Below are 16,385 nucleotides of genomic sequence, written 5' to 3' on the forward strand. Positions count from 1 at the left end.
AGAGATGAGTAAGATATATTCCCTGACTATGGCAGATCATTTACAATTCACGGCACCCCAACGGATAATAGCTGCAGCATTAATACAAAGTTTATTGGAAGCTCAGAGAAAAGACTCGTTTTGTTGGAAGAACTAGAGGACTCAAACAAATCAAAATGCTTCATACTCTTAGGACATTTGAGCTGGGCCTTGGAGCCAAGGTTCTTTTCTGGCTCTGTTATGATTCCAGGTCTTTCATCAAAATTTCAAAGTGATTTCTGCCATTGTTTTAGTGTCTTTCTGAAATGACAGATGTTCTTTTATCCACCAAATTTCAAGTCCTCTTTGCTTAAGGTATTTTCTTTCTTCTTACAGAGTATGTCTTTTGATCCTTCTCCACAAACTAAGAACTACTTATTTTCTTGGTTATTCTACAATTTCACTAGGATGGATTTTCTTGTAGATTAAAAAAAAATAATGCCCTAGTCGGTTTGGCTCAGTACATAGAGCATTGGCCTGCAGACCAAAGGATCCTGGGTTCTATATCAGTCAAGGGCACGTACCTTGGTTGCAGGCTCCTCCCTGGCCTGAGCCCTGTTCAGGGCTCATGCAGGAGGCAACCAATCGATGTGTTTCTCTCACATAGATGTTTCTCTCCGTCTTTCCCTCTCTCTTCCACTCTCCCTATAAGTTAATGGAAAATTATCCTCAAGTGAGGATGAATAACAACAACAAATAATAATAATGATAACAGTAATAATAATAATGATGATATACATGTTCATGCTATTTCCTGGGATTAATAAATAATTGGTATCTTTTAACAATTCTGGAAAATTCTCAGGCATTCTGTTGTGTTTGAATATTGCCTATTTTCCATTCTCTTTATTATCTCTTTTCAAAACTTTAACACATAATAGACTCTCTCTTTCTAATCTCTACGTCTCTTACTACTCTTTCCTGTTATCTTTTTGTCTCTCTGAACTGAGTTTTTTATCTTTTCTTTGTATCTTTGAGCTTACTAATTTGCTTTCTGCTATACCTAATCTACTATTTAATCTAGCCATTTAATTTTAAATTTGTACTTTTATGTCTTTCACTTATTTACCTATTTAGTTCTTTTCCAAACTGTTTGGTTATGTTTCTATCTTCAATATGATCTTTTACTTCTTTAAAATATTAAATATTTGTTATTTTTGCTTACTGGGTCAGATAATTTCAATGTCTATAATCTCTATAGGCCTGATTCTACTATCTGTTATTTCTGCTGACTCTCTCTCACCGTGCCTGATTTCCTTGTGTAGTTTGTTTTTTAAAACTGTGGCCATGCCCTAAACCCGTGGTCGGCAAACTGCGGCTCACGAGCCACATGCAGCTCTTTGGCCCCTTGAGTGTGGCTCTTCCACAAAATACCACGGCCTAGGTGAGTCTATTTTGAAGACGTTAGAAGAAGTTTAACCCTTTGCACTTGCTTGCTTTTTTCTTGATTCCTTTATTCTAATGCTAACCGTGTCGAGTCACACTCGACATTCGAGTGCAAAAGGTTAAGTTTAAAAAATTTGGCTCTCAAAAGAAATTTCAATCATTGTACTGTTGATATTTGGCTCTGTTGACTATTGAGTTTGCTGACCACTGCCCTAACCGGTTTGGCTCAGTGGATAGAGCATTGGCCTGCAGACTCAAGGGTCACAGGTTCGATTCCATTCAAGGGCATGTACCTTGGTTGCAGGCACATACCCAGTAGGGAGTGTGCAGGAGGCAGCTGATCAATGTTTCTCTCTCATCGATGTTTCTAACTCTCTATCCCTCTCCCTTCCTCTCTGTAAAATAAAATAAAATAAAATAAATCAATAAAATTTATTTTTTTAAAATTAGTCTTTAGAAGAAAAAAAACTGTGACCATTTTCCTTAAAAAAAAAAAAACACAAAAAACCTATGAGAATACTTTGAGATCTGGGTTAAGATTACATTTCTATAGAGAGGATTTGCTTTTGCGTCTACTAATTGCCCTGGGATACTCCCTACCTGAAACTACTTTAAGTTGAATTTTCCTTTTGAGATGTTCTAGAACAATGAGATAACATGAATTCTGATTATAAACCTGTATGAGATCCAGCTTATGGGTATGAATCCTCGGAGGAGGTGGTGGTGCTGTTCTTGTTTAATCTGCCCAATGCCAAGGCTAAAACCAGGCTGCTTCTTTTCTTGTCCTGGCAAATTTATTTTTCGGTCATCCTTTTTTTTAAAAAATATATTTTATTGATTTTTTACAGGGAGGAAGGGAGAGGGATAGAAAGCTAGAAACATCGATGAGAGAGAGACATCGACCAGCTGCCTCCTGCACACCCCCCACCTGGGGATGTGCCCGCAACTAATGTACATGCCCTTGACCGGAATCGAACCTGGGACCTTCCAGTCCACAGGCCGACGCTCTATCCACTGAGCCAAACCGGTTTCGGTAATTTTTTCGGTCATCCTTACACCATAATTGTGTATTTTGTCTGGCAACCCTGACTATAATAAGAATGCTCTGGATTTTTAATTCAAAAAGAGTGATTAAAACCTAATTAAATGGGAAGACAGAAGAAGGAGAATCATAACTTGGTTTCTTTCAGGACCTAAAGAAATATTTCTGTGATGTACCAGATTAGAGATCTGTTTATCTGCTCTACATTTTGCCACATTGTGCTTTCTTCTTTAAATAACTTTGTTAATTAGTCTCCACTCACCAGATTGCGAACTCCTTGAGGATATGGATTGCCTTTCTTATCTGTATATACTCCTTATAATATATACAAAGCAGTATATGGACTATAGTACATAATCAGTTAAGTATTTGCTATTGCTCCTAAGCCAACTTTACTACTGAATGCTCCTCATTTTCCATCCATCCAGGTACACAAGCCACAAAGTGTCTCCTATTTCTTCACCTCCCACAACTAATCTTCTTGATTTTTCTTTTAGTTCCTCTCTGATTTTTCTTTATTACTGCAGATTTTTCTTTATTACTACAGTCTCAGTTTATCCCTAGTCATTTCTCCTCTGGTATATTTCTTAAAAGACCACTTCATGAAATGTGTTACATAGACTCCTAGCTTTGCAAGACTTAATAGATGAATCTATTTCTACAGTTAAAGAAGTCATTTTCTACACAGCACCCACACTGATCTTTCTAAGTAAATCAGATCACAGCAAATCTCTTTTATAAAGCTCCTCGTGGCTCCCCATTACTCTTAGATTAGAATGCAAATCTCTCACTCTGGCCTATAAAACCATATTTGATCTAATCCTGAATATGACCCTGGTCTCATATCCAGACTCTCCCCCTTTTCTTTATCCCCTCAGCCTCAATGACCTTCTTGATGTTCCTTCCTTGAAACAAGCTTTTCTTGGCCTCTGCCTAGAACTCTTATCCTTAGAGCTTCTGATGGCTAGCTCCTTGTCATTTTAAATCTCTACTCAAATGTCAAGTCTTGAAAAGCTCTCCCTAACTCGCTTATCTAAATTAAGGCCTCTTTTCTCCACTGCAGTCTCATCACTCTAACCCTTTATCTGAATGTATGTACCTATGTATGTGTTTCTCTTCGTTATTCAGTGCATATTTCTGAAGCATCTATCTGCTATGCACCAGGCAATACTCTTGGTAGTGAAGTACATGAAAACAAAACAAAACAAAACAACTTGTCCTCACAGAACTTGCATTTTAGTGATTTTTTCATGCATTAATTAAAAATTTGCATTTTATTTACATCTAACAATTAATTTTTCTTTTACTATCTTCTTCCCCCTAAAATGTAAGCTCCAGAATAAATGAATAAGTGAATGAATGTACCGTATAGCTGTAGTGAGTGATCCTTGTAGGAACTCAGCTGCATATATTCATCCATCAATCCCACTTGCCAGTCAGTCTAGGCAAGGATGGAAATCTAGGAACAGCCTGCTTATGATATTCCATTGTCAGAATCAAAGGACTTGGTATAGACTAGAGTCCAATAAAGCACTGAGCCCTCTTTTAGCCAACATTTGTAGACAATGATTTCAATTATTTATTCAGGTCTCTTCTACTACTACTGTGCCCCTCCAGGGGGCTGTGCCCCATTGTCAGCTGCACCATTTGTACTACTGCCAATTCAAATATTTATTCATTGTCCTTGGACACCAATGAGGACAAAATGATTGAAAATCATCAAAAGTCTCCCAACAAAATACTTTGTATCCCAGCACCAGTGAACCTCCCAGAAAAATCTTCTGTTTTGGCAAAGCTATCAGAGGGTCCATTTTGTATTTTGGTGTTAATTATTTCAAGCAATTCTAAGTACAAGGCCTATTGGAATTATGTACTTTTTAGTGCTATTTGGGGCTTAAAATTAGTTGCACTCTTTGGGCATATAAACCTCTTACCCAGTTCATTATCCTCGGGTAGACTGAAGAATGTCAGTGACCCTCCTACAAATTTGTACAGTATCGTCTAATAACTAAGTACATATTTACTTAGGGAGAATATGCTTTATTGGCAAAGTGCTTAATTATCTCCCCGAACAATTTAAGTATTGGCTGCTTATAATTCTTCTCAAAGGGAGGGGTACTACATTTCGTAGGGGGTGGACATTCTGCTGATGCTCCAGCAAGGCTGCAGGTGCTCATAAAGGGAATTGTTTGAGAATGCTCGGCCCAAGTGACGGGCTCTAGTCTGGTTAGTGAGTCTGAGGCAGAGCCAAGAATAACCCTATTCCCACTCATCTGCCTCCTTTACAGAATCCTATCAGAATAAAAATTCATATTAAAAATGAATTTTTAAAAGGTGTTTGTACAAACATCTGCCACTGTTTTAGCCACACCCTGTGGAAGAAATCAGTCTTGTCCTGGTGATGCAGGCTTAGGAAGTGCTGAGAAACAAAATGGAAAGATAAGAAAACAGAAGTGGGCAGGAGAGGGACAAAAACTAAAGAAAAAATCCAAAGGCCAGTTCCTTCAGGGGAAGATCTGTGAGAGGAGACTGTTTCCAAACTTGTGGCCAAATGACCCCAAACTCTCAACTTGAGCAGTTTCTTCCTTTCCTTAACAGCATTTATTCTAATAAATTTTTTAACATTTATAAAGAAAATACAGAAATATATACACACACACACACACACACACACATAATCAGACAGAGAAAACTGTTAACATTTTAGCTTTTTCTTCTGATTTTTTGATAGTCATATCTATGCATGTAGATATACATACATATTATTTATACAATTAGATATGAATTATCATTCTTTTCATGAAAATGTTTTCATGTCATTAAACATTCTTGAAAAACAAGATTTTAATGGCTGGATACTAGACCATATTGTGTAAATGTACCATATTTAACCTATTCCCAACAGATGAACTTTTAGATTGTTTTTCATATGTACACTAGAGGCCTGGTGCACGAAATTCATGCACAGGGGGGTGGGGGGGGGTCCCCTCAGCCCAGCCATGCACCATCTAAGCATCTCCAAAATCCTGATGCCCTCCCCCTGTGACATATAATTCTTATTATTCAAAAAGTGGACTCCTATTCATGTGGAAGAAACCTAAAAGGACATTAACTTGTTCTAAACAAGTTCCAAAGAAAATGGTATCCATGAAAGAGAAAAATAAAAGAACGAAAATACAGTTGGAGTACTGAGGAAGAAATCATTAAGTAATTGTTAAAATAATAATAATATGAAGTGATATGAAATAAAAGCAAATAAAGTTTCCAAACACATAATAGAGGACTGAAATGCATAAATATGTCACAATATATATTTATATGCTATATATGAGGCCCCTAGAATCATAAGAAATGCAAATAATTCACTGTTAATAACTCATTCTCGAATTGCGCCCCCCCCCCCCCACCAGTGGGGCATGTGCCCCACGTTGGGAACCCCTGCTCTATAGCTTTAGTACATAAATTTAGTACAATAAGGTGGGTGCTGTTTTATGGAACATTTATTGTTATGACCTAAGAGGTCAAGGTAGAAGAAGCCTAATGGATTTAGGACACCTGAGAAGAAGGGACTGAGGCGGGTGAGAGCCCAGGAGCCTCCTAGGCAGCAGCTTATGCAGTTACCTAAAGGTCTTTGAAGTAATGGGACACAGGATAGACAGGTTTTCAAAAGGCCATGGTAGGGAGACCTGGCTAGCTTGGGATATGAATGAAAGACCAACAAGCCTAAAAATGAATCCTAAAAGAAATAGTCAAAGGTAAGATAGGAGCACCCTGACATTAACTTTTCCCCACAATTTTGCAGACAGTCAGTTTTGCCTAAACAATAGATCTCATCCACAGCTAATTCTGGCATATCTAGATAGTTATTAGGTGATAAAGGGCTACTCTTAAGAAACCAAGTTTCTTTTCTCTCCCCCAAATGAAAAATCAACATATAATAATAACAATAATACATTTAGAAAAAAGCAAAATAGGGCCATTTTTGCTTGTATGTCTCTTTCACTGTGTAACTCAAAGTTTATGTAAACTTTAAAAAATTATTGTTCTCCGGACATTTTCAAATGTTCAGTCCCATCTCTAGTTTAAGATATCCCTTTTCCAAAACATTTTGTTAAGTAAGATGAACATAACTCCTAATGTAGCCCTGATCCATCCACAGTCGATGGTGAAGGCTATCGGTATTTCTGAAAACATGATAAAGTGGCAGAGAATGTCAGGTAACCACTGAAGGTGATGCTGACCACAGGGGTCAGTGTCTCTGTGAGGACAGTGAGTTTGTGATGAGTTCCAGCACTGACAATCGCCAAGGAAACAGTGCGAAGGTGATGCTGAGCATTAAGACCTCTGCAGACACAGTGGACATTGTGGTCCTGCCCACCCCACCCCATAAAACTGAATTTTCTCAGGCAAGGAAAACTGTATCCCCACGCCCTATCTTGACAAGGCATCTGCACACACATTCTCCTTAGGAAGTGAGCAGCTGGAAGCCAATAACTGTTTCTGAAGGCGTGTTTCCAAATGTGTGAGGCTCTCTCTCTGAATTCTGACTGAACTTGCCCCCTCCCACCACAAAATATGCTCTCTCAGCTCAAAAGTTTGACAAGATCAAATAACCAGAGCTATTTAAACATCCTACTTTGGATAACACCTTCCAAGATAGTTAACAATTCTAGCTTGTTTAGACTCTTCCATTCCTCACCATGCCCACCACACACACACACACACACACACACACACACACACACTCTCTCACTAGAAGCCAGGAAAATTCACCTTTCTCCTTAAGCCACCCCTCCTTACCATTCACATGTACCCTCGACTTAGAGTCAACTTCTAGGTTTGGGATTGTTACCTTTCCTTAATCCCTTAACAGCTATCTCTCAGTGGTCAAGCTAAATCCAATTAGCTGTTTGACTTGAGGGTCTTCTGGGTGGAAATTTTTTACAAAATAATTCTTACTCTTTAGAATAACTGGTAATAATGAGAAAGACTAATGGACATTCATAAGCTGTTATAAGGCAGTTCCTGTTCTATGCATTATTCATTTATGCAAACTGTTGTGAAGGTACCAAATTCACTGTGCAATTGGGCTGGAAAAGTGTCTGGACTCAAGATTGCATTGGTATGCATAGTTCTGAGGCTTGGTTCTATTTAACATTTTCATCAGTGACCTGCTTAAAGGAGCAGAGAGCAAACTCATTAAGTTCCTAGATGGGATGGATGGCTAGAACATCAGAGAACAGGATTAGAATTTCCCAGCCCTCGCCAAATTAGCAGAACTGTTGGAGTCAATTAGGTTTATTAGGGACAGGAAAGGGGAAAGTAAGTTGCCAAATGCTAGCTGAGTAATAGTTACTTAGGAGCAGAACTGAAAAGAATATAGGTGCAAACAAAGACTCGTAGCAGGAAATAAACTCACCCAGTAGAATCATTAATGTTCACTGGGACCTTTGCACCCCCTTAAAATGAATTCAGATCCCCAAACCATGGACTGTGGAAGCAGAAAGCCCTCCCCCAAGAATTCAAGGAATTCTAGTGAGCTTTTCTTCCTCATCATCCCTCTAGCTTCAAATCCCTGACTCCCCTTAATTAGCCTGGCTTATGATTCATTTCACTGCCCTGCTCTAGTCAATCTATCAAAAACCATGTTGACTCAGATTTGAAAACCTTTTCATGAGCCAATCACAACCTCCTGCAAAAAGGCGTGGCTCTCCTTGGGCTGTCTTGGCTCTTGTTCAATCCTTACAATTAAACTTCTACCCCAGGTTATTTCACAAGGTATTTTCCTACATGCAGATAGTTTTCTCCCTAGAGGAACTCTGGGGTCAGCTGTTAAGAAAATAACATTTACACCAGTATTACCTAACAAAGGTGAGTAACCCAGAAGTGCTCCAGCCGGGCCAGAAAACTTTGTCTGGACAATAAGGTGACAGACAGTAAGTATTTTCTATCTCTGTTGCTACTACTCAACTCTGGTACTATAGAATGAAAATATTCATACACAGTATGCAAACAAAAGGGCATGGCCCGATTTGGCCCTGATGGGTGTTGGTCACAGTTTGCCAACTCCTGCTAGACTCAGCCTCAGAACCTTTGACTTTTGGGAAGATTTTGCAACCGTCTTATCCAATCAGATCATTTTTACAGCTACAGAAATCAGGACTCATCAAGCAGAGTCAAGTTTATGCAAGTTCTCAAGACAGTTAAACCAGGGTTACTACTCCAAACTAGAAACAGGTAGCCCAATTCCCAGGCCAGTGCCCTCTCCTCTGCAAAAATCACTAGGCTGTTTTCTGAAATTTCTGGGGATCCCATGTAAATGGCAGAGCCTCTCCTGAAAATGTATCCACTATAACCTTTGGTGCAATGCTTTAGTCATATTATGTGTAATACACAATAGAGTTATGGTATAACATCCCTAGGACGACCCAAGATGAATGTTTGGCTAAAGATTCAGGGCAGTTCTACCAAAAGGAAGACTTTGTGAAACCAAAATAGAGCCTAGAGTAGATCAAAATGGAAAGCTGTGCACGAAGTTCAAAGGACATTGTTTTGTTTCGTTTTTCAAAAGTTAAAGGTGACATAAAATCTTCATGCACCAAGAGGAATGTTTTCAAGAGGAGCAACTGTTTTCCATCTCCTATTTGAATAAAAAAGAGCAAGACTGAAGTATAACAGATAGACAGAACTTGCTAGAGGTAACTCCGTTATTCACAAAAACTGAAGACCAGAGGAAGTCACCGAATTCCCTTAATAATTGGATCTGGAGTAGCATGTTTCGGGAGGGTTAAAAGAGAGGGAAATAGACCAAGTCAGTGATTCTCAAAGTCCTTTCTCTCTCTATGAAGTCCCATGAAAGCTGAGACAGCAGGGGCACAGTGAATCATTATACTTAATGAGAACAGGGCAGTTTCTTTAAGAGGGTTGTGCAGTGTAGAACGCAAAGTGGATACTACATTGTGGGGGGGGGAAACAATTGTTCAGATTTAAAAGGAACCTCCCAGATAACAACCCCTCTCATTGGTAGGCAGTTAGGATAACTCATGGAAAACCCACCATTTGGGAATGGAAGCTTAAAGCCCTTTTTCAAGTGTATGTATGTGTAGATATGCTTGATGCTTTTACCTCATCAGAGACCAGGAGTTTCTCAAAGTAGACAGTTCCTGGTCTGCAATTTGAAGTCCCAGTAGCTTGGGCCTATTCCTCCTTGAAAGTCAGGGCCTAGTATTTATGAGAACTTTTATTTTACTAGCTTTGATAAAGATAAATCATAGCACACAGCTTGGTACTCGTTAAAATGGTACAATCTGTTCAAATGCCATTTCTGGACAGAACATTTCATAAAACTATCCCAGAAAATTGTCTCAAGACAACTTTTCCAAAGCCCATTTTTCCAAATGATGAACTCTTGGCAATTATTATTTTTCATGATTATAATTTTTTTTCCAGATGACCCAGGAACCTGCACATCATGTGTTACAAGGTATTACATGTAAGTCTGACCTTCTTTTTCATAGCACTAACTTTTCTGCAGTTTAAGTGTTACCTACTTAATCCTAAATCAGTGATTGCAGGAAAGAGGCCCTGCAGCCTGAAGCAGCTCTGCCCTGTCAGGCTATTAATGGACAATTCTTGGATTTAGCAATAAGAGCCCAGCTGTTTTCTTGCCTGGAAAGGAGACCTTCGCTTTCTTGGTCCTGGAAGGCACCCAACCTGACACTGGTGTCTAGGAATCTTGCCATGGGTGACCAGGATTCAGACCTTGCTGGTGCTGGACAGACCTTAGTAATAGACCCAGCATCAGGCAAGCTGTTTCCAGATGTTTGCATGGAGACCTTGTCCTTAAAAAGAGTTGGATGGTCCAGGATGAAACCAGGTGCTACATTAGCTCTCAATCATCCCCTGAGTAATGAAAGACACATACCACTAGGTTAAATGAAACATGAGTAACCATCATCCCCAAAGTTCTCTATTACAAATCTACAAATCAAACATGGCATGTCTCAATGTCACCTCCCCTTCCCAGTCTAGTCTCCCTTCCAGGGAAGAAAAACTAAGAAAAGAAAAGAAGGGAGATGAAAAGGAAGGCCCAGATGATGCACAGGCTACGCAATTCCTCCCTATCATCCTAAGAACTGGAGAGTTTTGTGATAAACTCTCACATCCATTTCTTCTCTTCATCTTTCCAAAAACATTGTCAGGAACATGGGATCGATGTTATTCTCCAGAAGGGAAAAAATGAAGCTCAGAGAGGCTATGGGTTATTTCAAGAAGCACCACAAGCTAGTGGGGGGGGTGTCTCTAGATTTGGGTCACCTCAACTTTAATGAGCTTGATTCCAAGGGGCTTGAAATGTGGTAGTGGGTGGGAAGACATTAAAAGGGATGAGGTGGATCGCAAGGAAAGGGAAACCTAACAAGCTGAAACATATTAAAAACAACCAGTTAACCTTATTATTACTTAACCTTATGGTTTTAATTGAACTATCCCAGAGTAGGCTATTATTCTCTGCATTGATTGTGTCTCTCCATCACTGCATTCCTGCCCTACTGATTTATTGCTCCATTTAAACAGGGGAAGTGGGGTGGAGAAGAGGGCCCCAGACTTGATTATTAAAAGATAGACCAGATGACAGTAAATGAGCAGAAAGAAATTTGTCAGCATGTTCATAGTTGGCATTTGCCCAGCATATGGCCTGCCACAGACACATCTAAGCAGAGATGAACAGCAAAAATGCAAGCATTCCTTGCTGAGGTCACATGGTTGAGGACACAAACTGTTCCTTGAAGAACCGAGGCAGGACCCAAAGAAATAGTGACCATGCAGAAGTGGGTGAGGAATTCTCCTCTTTGTCTCTATTATGACTCTGTGTCCCTCCAGCCTAACTCTACCCTTCTTCATTTTGACACCAAAAGACACCCCTTGACCTGCACCTACTCCCTCTGTTACCTGGCAGCATATTCTGTTAAAGTCTGGAGCCAGCCTCTTCGGCCTCTCCAGCTCACCACTGCCCACTAATGAGCATATTTCATAATACCCTGTGAGCAACAAAAACAGCAGGCCCTCAAATAACATTATGTCTTTCAATGTCATTTCATTATAATGTTGATGAGATGCTGTTGGAACTTAACTCTTGTCTCTAGTATCAATTAGCCTATTTCATTATACATCATTTCACTTGGAAGTCGCAGAACCTCTCAACCACATTAAGGGCATCCTGTACACTAAAAAGAACATGTCCAATATCATGAAGGTAAAACATGTGATATTTATTTCAAGAAACTCACATTTATAACCCTTTAGAAAATTTAGTGACTTTGAATGCAGCTAATAAAACACTCTGCAATAGAAGTTGGTAAGAAAGAAATGCAAAGCCTGCCTCTGATATATTGTTGATGCTACAAAATTCATCAAAGGGCAAAGATCAATTTCATTCCACTCCCCCTTCAAATGAGCCTATAATTCAGTGTAGAATGAGAATAATGGATAGTATGTGGAGAAATATGTATGCATAAAAGCTAAGGCACTTCGATGTTGATGTTAATAATCTGGTTACAGCCGAAACCGGTTTGGCTCAGTGGATAGAGCGTCGGCCTGCGGACTGAAAGGTCCCAGGTTTGATTCCGGTCAAGGGCATGTACCTTGGTTGCGGGCACATCCCCAGTGGGGGTTGTGCAAGAGGCAGCTGATCGATGATTCTCTATCATCGATGTTTCTAACTCTCTGTCCCTCTCTCTTCCTCTCTGTAAAAAATCAATTAAAAAAAATAATCTGGTTACAGACATTTTGGTAAGCTACTTGAACCCAACACCGAGCTGTTTCAGACCTTGCAAGTGCCATGTGGCAAAAGCACACAAGCTATCTGTTCAAACAGACCTTGGTTAAATCCAAGTCCCACCTTTAACTACCTATGTGACTTAAGTACTTAACCTTGAGACTCAGTTCCCTGATCTGGAAATTAAATATATAAGTAACAGCTACCATTTGAGGATTGTGTGGATGTTTAAATAGGCTAATACTTGACACATAATCACTGCGCCATAAATAAATAGCAGCAGCCTTGTCCTTCTCCTTAGCCTCCTCTCAGCTATCCCGATAAGGGTGCTCAGAGGTCCAGAGAGAGGTGAGTAATGACTTATTTGGAAGGCACACACAGACCAAGATGAAGTTTTCTCCCTTGAAACCCAAATATCTACACTTGTTAAAAACTATGCATAGACATACAAGAGGAGATTAAATTATGGTGGTTAAGAGAAATACATCAACATAGTTCATGGAAGAAACTCCATCTTCTCCCCTAGGTTTGAACACCACTGCTATAAATCCTGTCCTGAGAAGACCTACACTGAAAATTTGGAATGCAAAGCGTGCACTAACAACTGTGACATCTGTGACCAGAATGAGTGTTACTGGTGTGAAGAGGGCTTCTTTCTCCGGGGTAAGCCTGACAGTGGCATAAAACAAAGTAAAAACAGGCTCCAGAGCTCCACCAGAAAGAACATAGCTGGGCCCTAGATATTTTGGTTCAGTGTTAGAGCATCAGCCCACAGACTGAAGAATCGAGGTGTGATTCTGGTCAAGGGCACGGTACCTCAGTTACAGGCTCCATCCCAGCAGGGATGCGTGCTGGAGGCAACCAATAGTTGTATCTCTCTCACATCGATGTTTCCCTCTCTGTCTCTCCCCCTCCCTTCCACTCTCTCTACCAATGGGGAAAATATCATCAAGTGAGGATTTAAAAAAAAAAAAAAGCAAGAAATAACAGCTGTTTGATTGGTTTCTGGGTCTGCGTGTGTGGGTGCCTCTTGTCCAAGGAGAAATTTCAATTTGATTTGAAAATAAACATTAGCCAGGACTAGCAACTTCTGCTTTTATTACATAGTTCCTATTTCACTAATTAATCTCAAATTATTCCAAACTGATGGAAGCATGAGTGAATGTGAGGATGCGGGGGACACTGGAGACAGCGCTTTGGAATCTAAGTCACCTGAAATATTCAGAACCAACTCTCTCCTTGAGATGTAATCCATGTTGTATATTTCTGAGCACTGTAAAAGCTAAACAAAGTCCGTTTTCTTGGGTTGTGGTCAATTCATCAATTGCCTTTGATGAAGATGGATGGCTAGGAAAGAAATACACTGTGAGTCTTCCAATTAAAGAACTAGTAGTCCAGTGTTCTTGAATGCTCGTGTGGGAGAGAAGGGGAGAGAGAGCCCAGATGATCTCCCATTGGTCTCTATACAGAGATTCGTTTTATTTGTAGTTTTTCAAAGCCTCAAGAATGTCAAGTTCTTTATTCTATGCTCTTAACCCTTTGAGCTAATAGCCAATTTAATTTATCAATTAAAAGAGGGCTTAAAGTTTTGGATTTTTAAAGACACATTGAGCCCTAGCCGGTTTGGCTCAGTGGATAGAGTAATGGCCTGTGGACCGAAGGGTCCTGATTTCAGTTCTGGTCAAGGGCACATACCTAGGGTGCAGGCTTGATCCCTGGCCCTGGTCAGGACACGTGCAGGAGGCAATCAATCAATGTGTTTCTCTCACATCGATGTTTCTCTCTCTCTGTCTCTCGCCCTCCCTCCCTTCCACTCTCTCTAAAAAAATGGAAACATGCCCTTAGGTGAGGATTAACAAAAAAACAAACAAACAAAAAAAAGCAAACATTGATTGGCTGAAAGAAGCTAATGCCATCCTGGTGTCTTTTAAAACAAACTCAAAGAAAAAATGTTCCTGAGGTCCCCTTCGGCCTGTTTAGAACTTGACCTTGCCCAGAGCACTGAGCCAAACTATTCTTCCCTAGGTGGCAGCTGTGTGAGGAAATGTGGGCCTGGCTCCTACAGTGACACGGAGATGAGCAGCTGTGAGCCCTGCCACCCAGCCTGTGAAACCTGCACCGGCCTGGGCCATGACGAGTGCAGCAGCTGCCCCCCGGGACTCCAGCTGCTGCATGGGACCTGTGTGGGTCCCACCCAGACCCAGATCGAAGGCAAATTCTGGAATGGTATGTGTCTCCCCAGAGCGATCGCAGGTGTCCAGCTGCCTTCTCGGCCTCCCGCCCTCTTTAACCCTTGCTTTTGGGATACCAAGAGATGAAGGCCGGGCAGCGAAACAAAAGCTTGGGATGAGAATCAAGACTGGGTCTCTTCGATGATCAAGGCAGCAGAGGGAAGGAGGCTGTAACTGGCTTTTGGCCAGGAGGGAAAACCTAAAGGCACTTGAGTTTCCACAAGGGTGGAGCAGGCCTCCAGGTGCATCAAGAGTGAGAGAGAGGTGGCCCGACTACCATTTTCTCGAAGATTTCGGGATAGCTTCTATCATTCCTGTATCTCTTTATTAAGGAAAATGAAAGCTGCCAATTAGGGTAGGCTATTTCAGTGAAGCAAGGAAGAACGGCTCTGAAGTATTGGAACTTAAGCTAAAAAAGCTGATCTGTCTGGGTGGGTTATTAGAAATGGCCATCATTCAAGCTTTGCCTTTTCACAGCTGCCCTCTCCAGCTGCAGGTGGGAAAGTGGGGTCCTGAGAGGGGTGGGAGTGAGGGAGAAGGTGGCAGCTCGGACTCTAGCAATAAAGGCCTGCACGTATCATTCCCACCGAGTCTTCAGAACTGGCCTCGGTCACAAGCTTCCTTGCAAGGTGATCACAGACTTGGGTGGCCTCTCCACATCTGAAGAGGTTACAAAACGAAGTCCTCTTCCTGCTTGGAAAATCTGGCTCACTTTCTGTGCAGAGACTCCCATGAAAACAAGAGATGCTCTCTTGTTTGATTTGGAGGCAAAGATTTGTTTTAAAAAAAGGTCATCTCAGTGCAGAAGCAACAGCAGCTGAAAGGAGGTTCTGCTCAGGACAGGTCTTCTAAGGGCTGGAGAGAGTGAGGGATCGGGGCAGGAGGGAAGCTGTTGCTGGGTTTCAGGGGAGGGGCTTCTGCGGGGGCTGTCTACCACAACCCCGCTGCCTATGCAACAAAGGAAAAGCAGCTCGGAGAGACCGTGGCACACCCAGCCGCCAAAGGCCACAGGGAACACAGGCTGATTCCAGAGGCAGAGCTGGGAAGAAAACCCTTCAATCCAGATTGGGAGATCTTCCGTGAATTGTAAGCTGAACCAAAATGCTGAAAACGAGTTTGTCTGCCATTCAGGCATTTAAGAGGCCATGCAGGCCAAGGGGAAAACAGTCTGGTGCTGTGTTTTCTAGCTCAGAACATCTGTATTTTATCTGGCATCCAGATGAGGAAAACGTCCGGGGAGCCAAGAGGCATAGCAGACTTGATCTCCCAAATGATTACACGTCCCTTTCAACTGGACTACGCACTTTGCTAAGCAGAAACCAGGCCTTGATTGCTCCCCTTTGTCAAGGCACCACACCCACCCCTCCACATTCTCTACTATCAAAACGTAATGTTTTTGAAGAGAGAAAGGAATTAGTCCGTTTGGGGATTTAGCAGCAATAAAAGATGGGGGGGGGGGGGAAGCAGATGAGAATTATTCTCAGGGCTGGACAAAAGCAATAAAGCCAAGGCCATGGCTGCACTTTTCCACTTCGATGATCTGGGAAATAAGACGTGCAGACTATTAACAGTGAGAAAACACTGTTCCTCCTCTGAGCCAGGACGACTCGGCTTCCCCAGCACACGTTAGGCACCTCTGAAATGGACAGTCAGGGGGAAAGAGCTCTGTAAAGCCTCAGGAGAATTTGAGTGAAGGCCCACATCTTTCTCTCCACTTCTTTTTCCTTAGAAAAACAAGGTGGAAAGTGTCACAGGAGAGCAGGTAGGGGGTCCCAGAGACCTAATCAGCCACACCTTTAAGATGATGGAAAGCAGATTGCAGTCATTCTGGGCCAACTCAGAGGGAGCCAGACAAATTGCAGGGTGTTTATGAGAGGGTAGGTGATACCTACAGTAAGGTAGTGGTACTGTTTTAAACACATATGCAGATCCA

General features: G+C 41.3%; 1 protein-coding gene across 1 annotated transcript in view; it reads left to right on the forward strand.

Annotated features, from left to right (window-relative positions):
- PCSK5 (proprotein convertase subtilisin/kexin type 5) overlaps positions 1-16,385 on the forward strand; it is a 408,183-nt gene that overhangs the window by 348,361 nt on the left and 43,437 nt on the right. The window contains exons 25-27 of the mRNA XM_028146315.2: positions 9,896-9,938; positions 12,748-12,884; positions 14,247-14,447. Coding sequence (XP_028002116.2) covers positions 9,896-9,938; positions 12,748-12,884; positions 14,247-14,447 — 381 coding nt within the window. The remainder of the gene's footprint in view (positions 1-9,895; positions 9,939-12,747; positions 12,885-14,246; positions 14,448-16,385) is intronic.

The sequence above is a fragment of the Eptesicus fuscus genome, chromosome 15 (assembly GCF_027574615.1).
Source record: "Eptesicus fuscus isolate TK198812 chromosome 15, DD_ASM_mEF_20220401, whole genome shotgun sequence".
Lineage (NCBI taxonomy): Eukaryota > Metazoa > Chordata > Mammalia > Chiroptera > Vespertilionidae > Eptesicus > Eptesicus fuscus.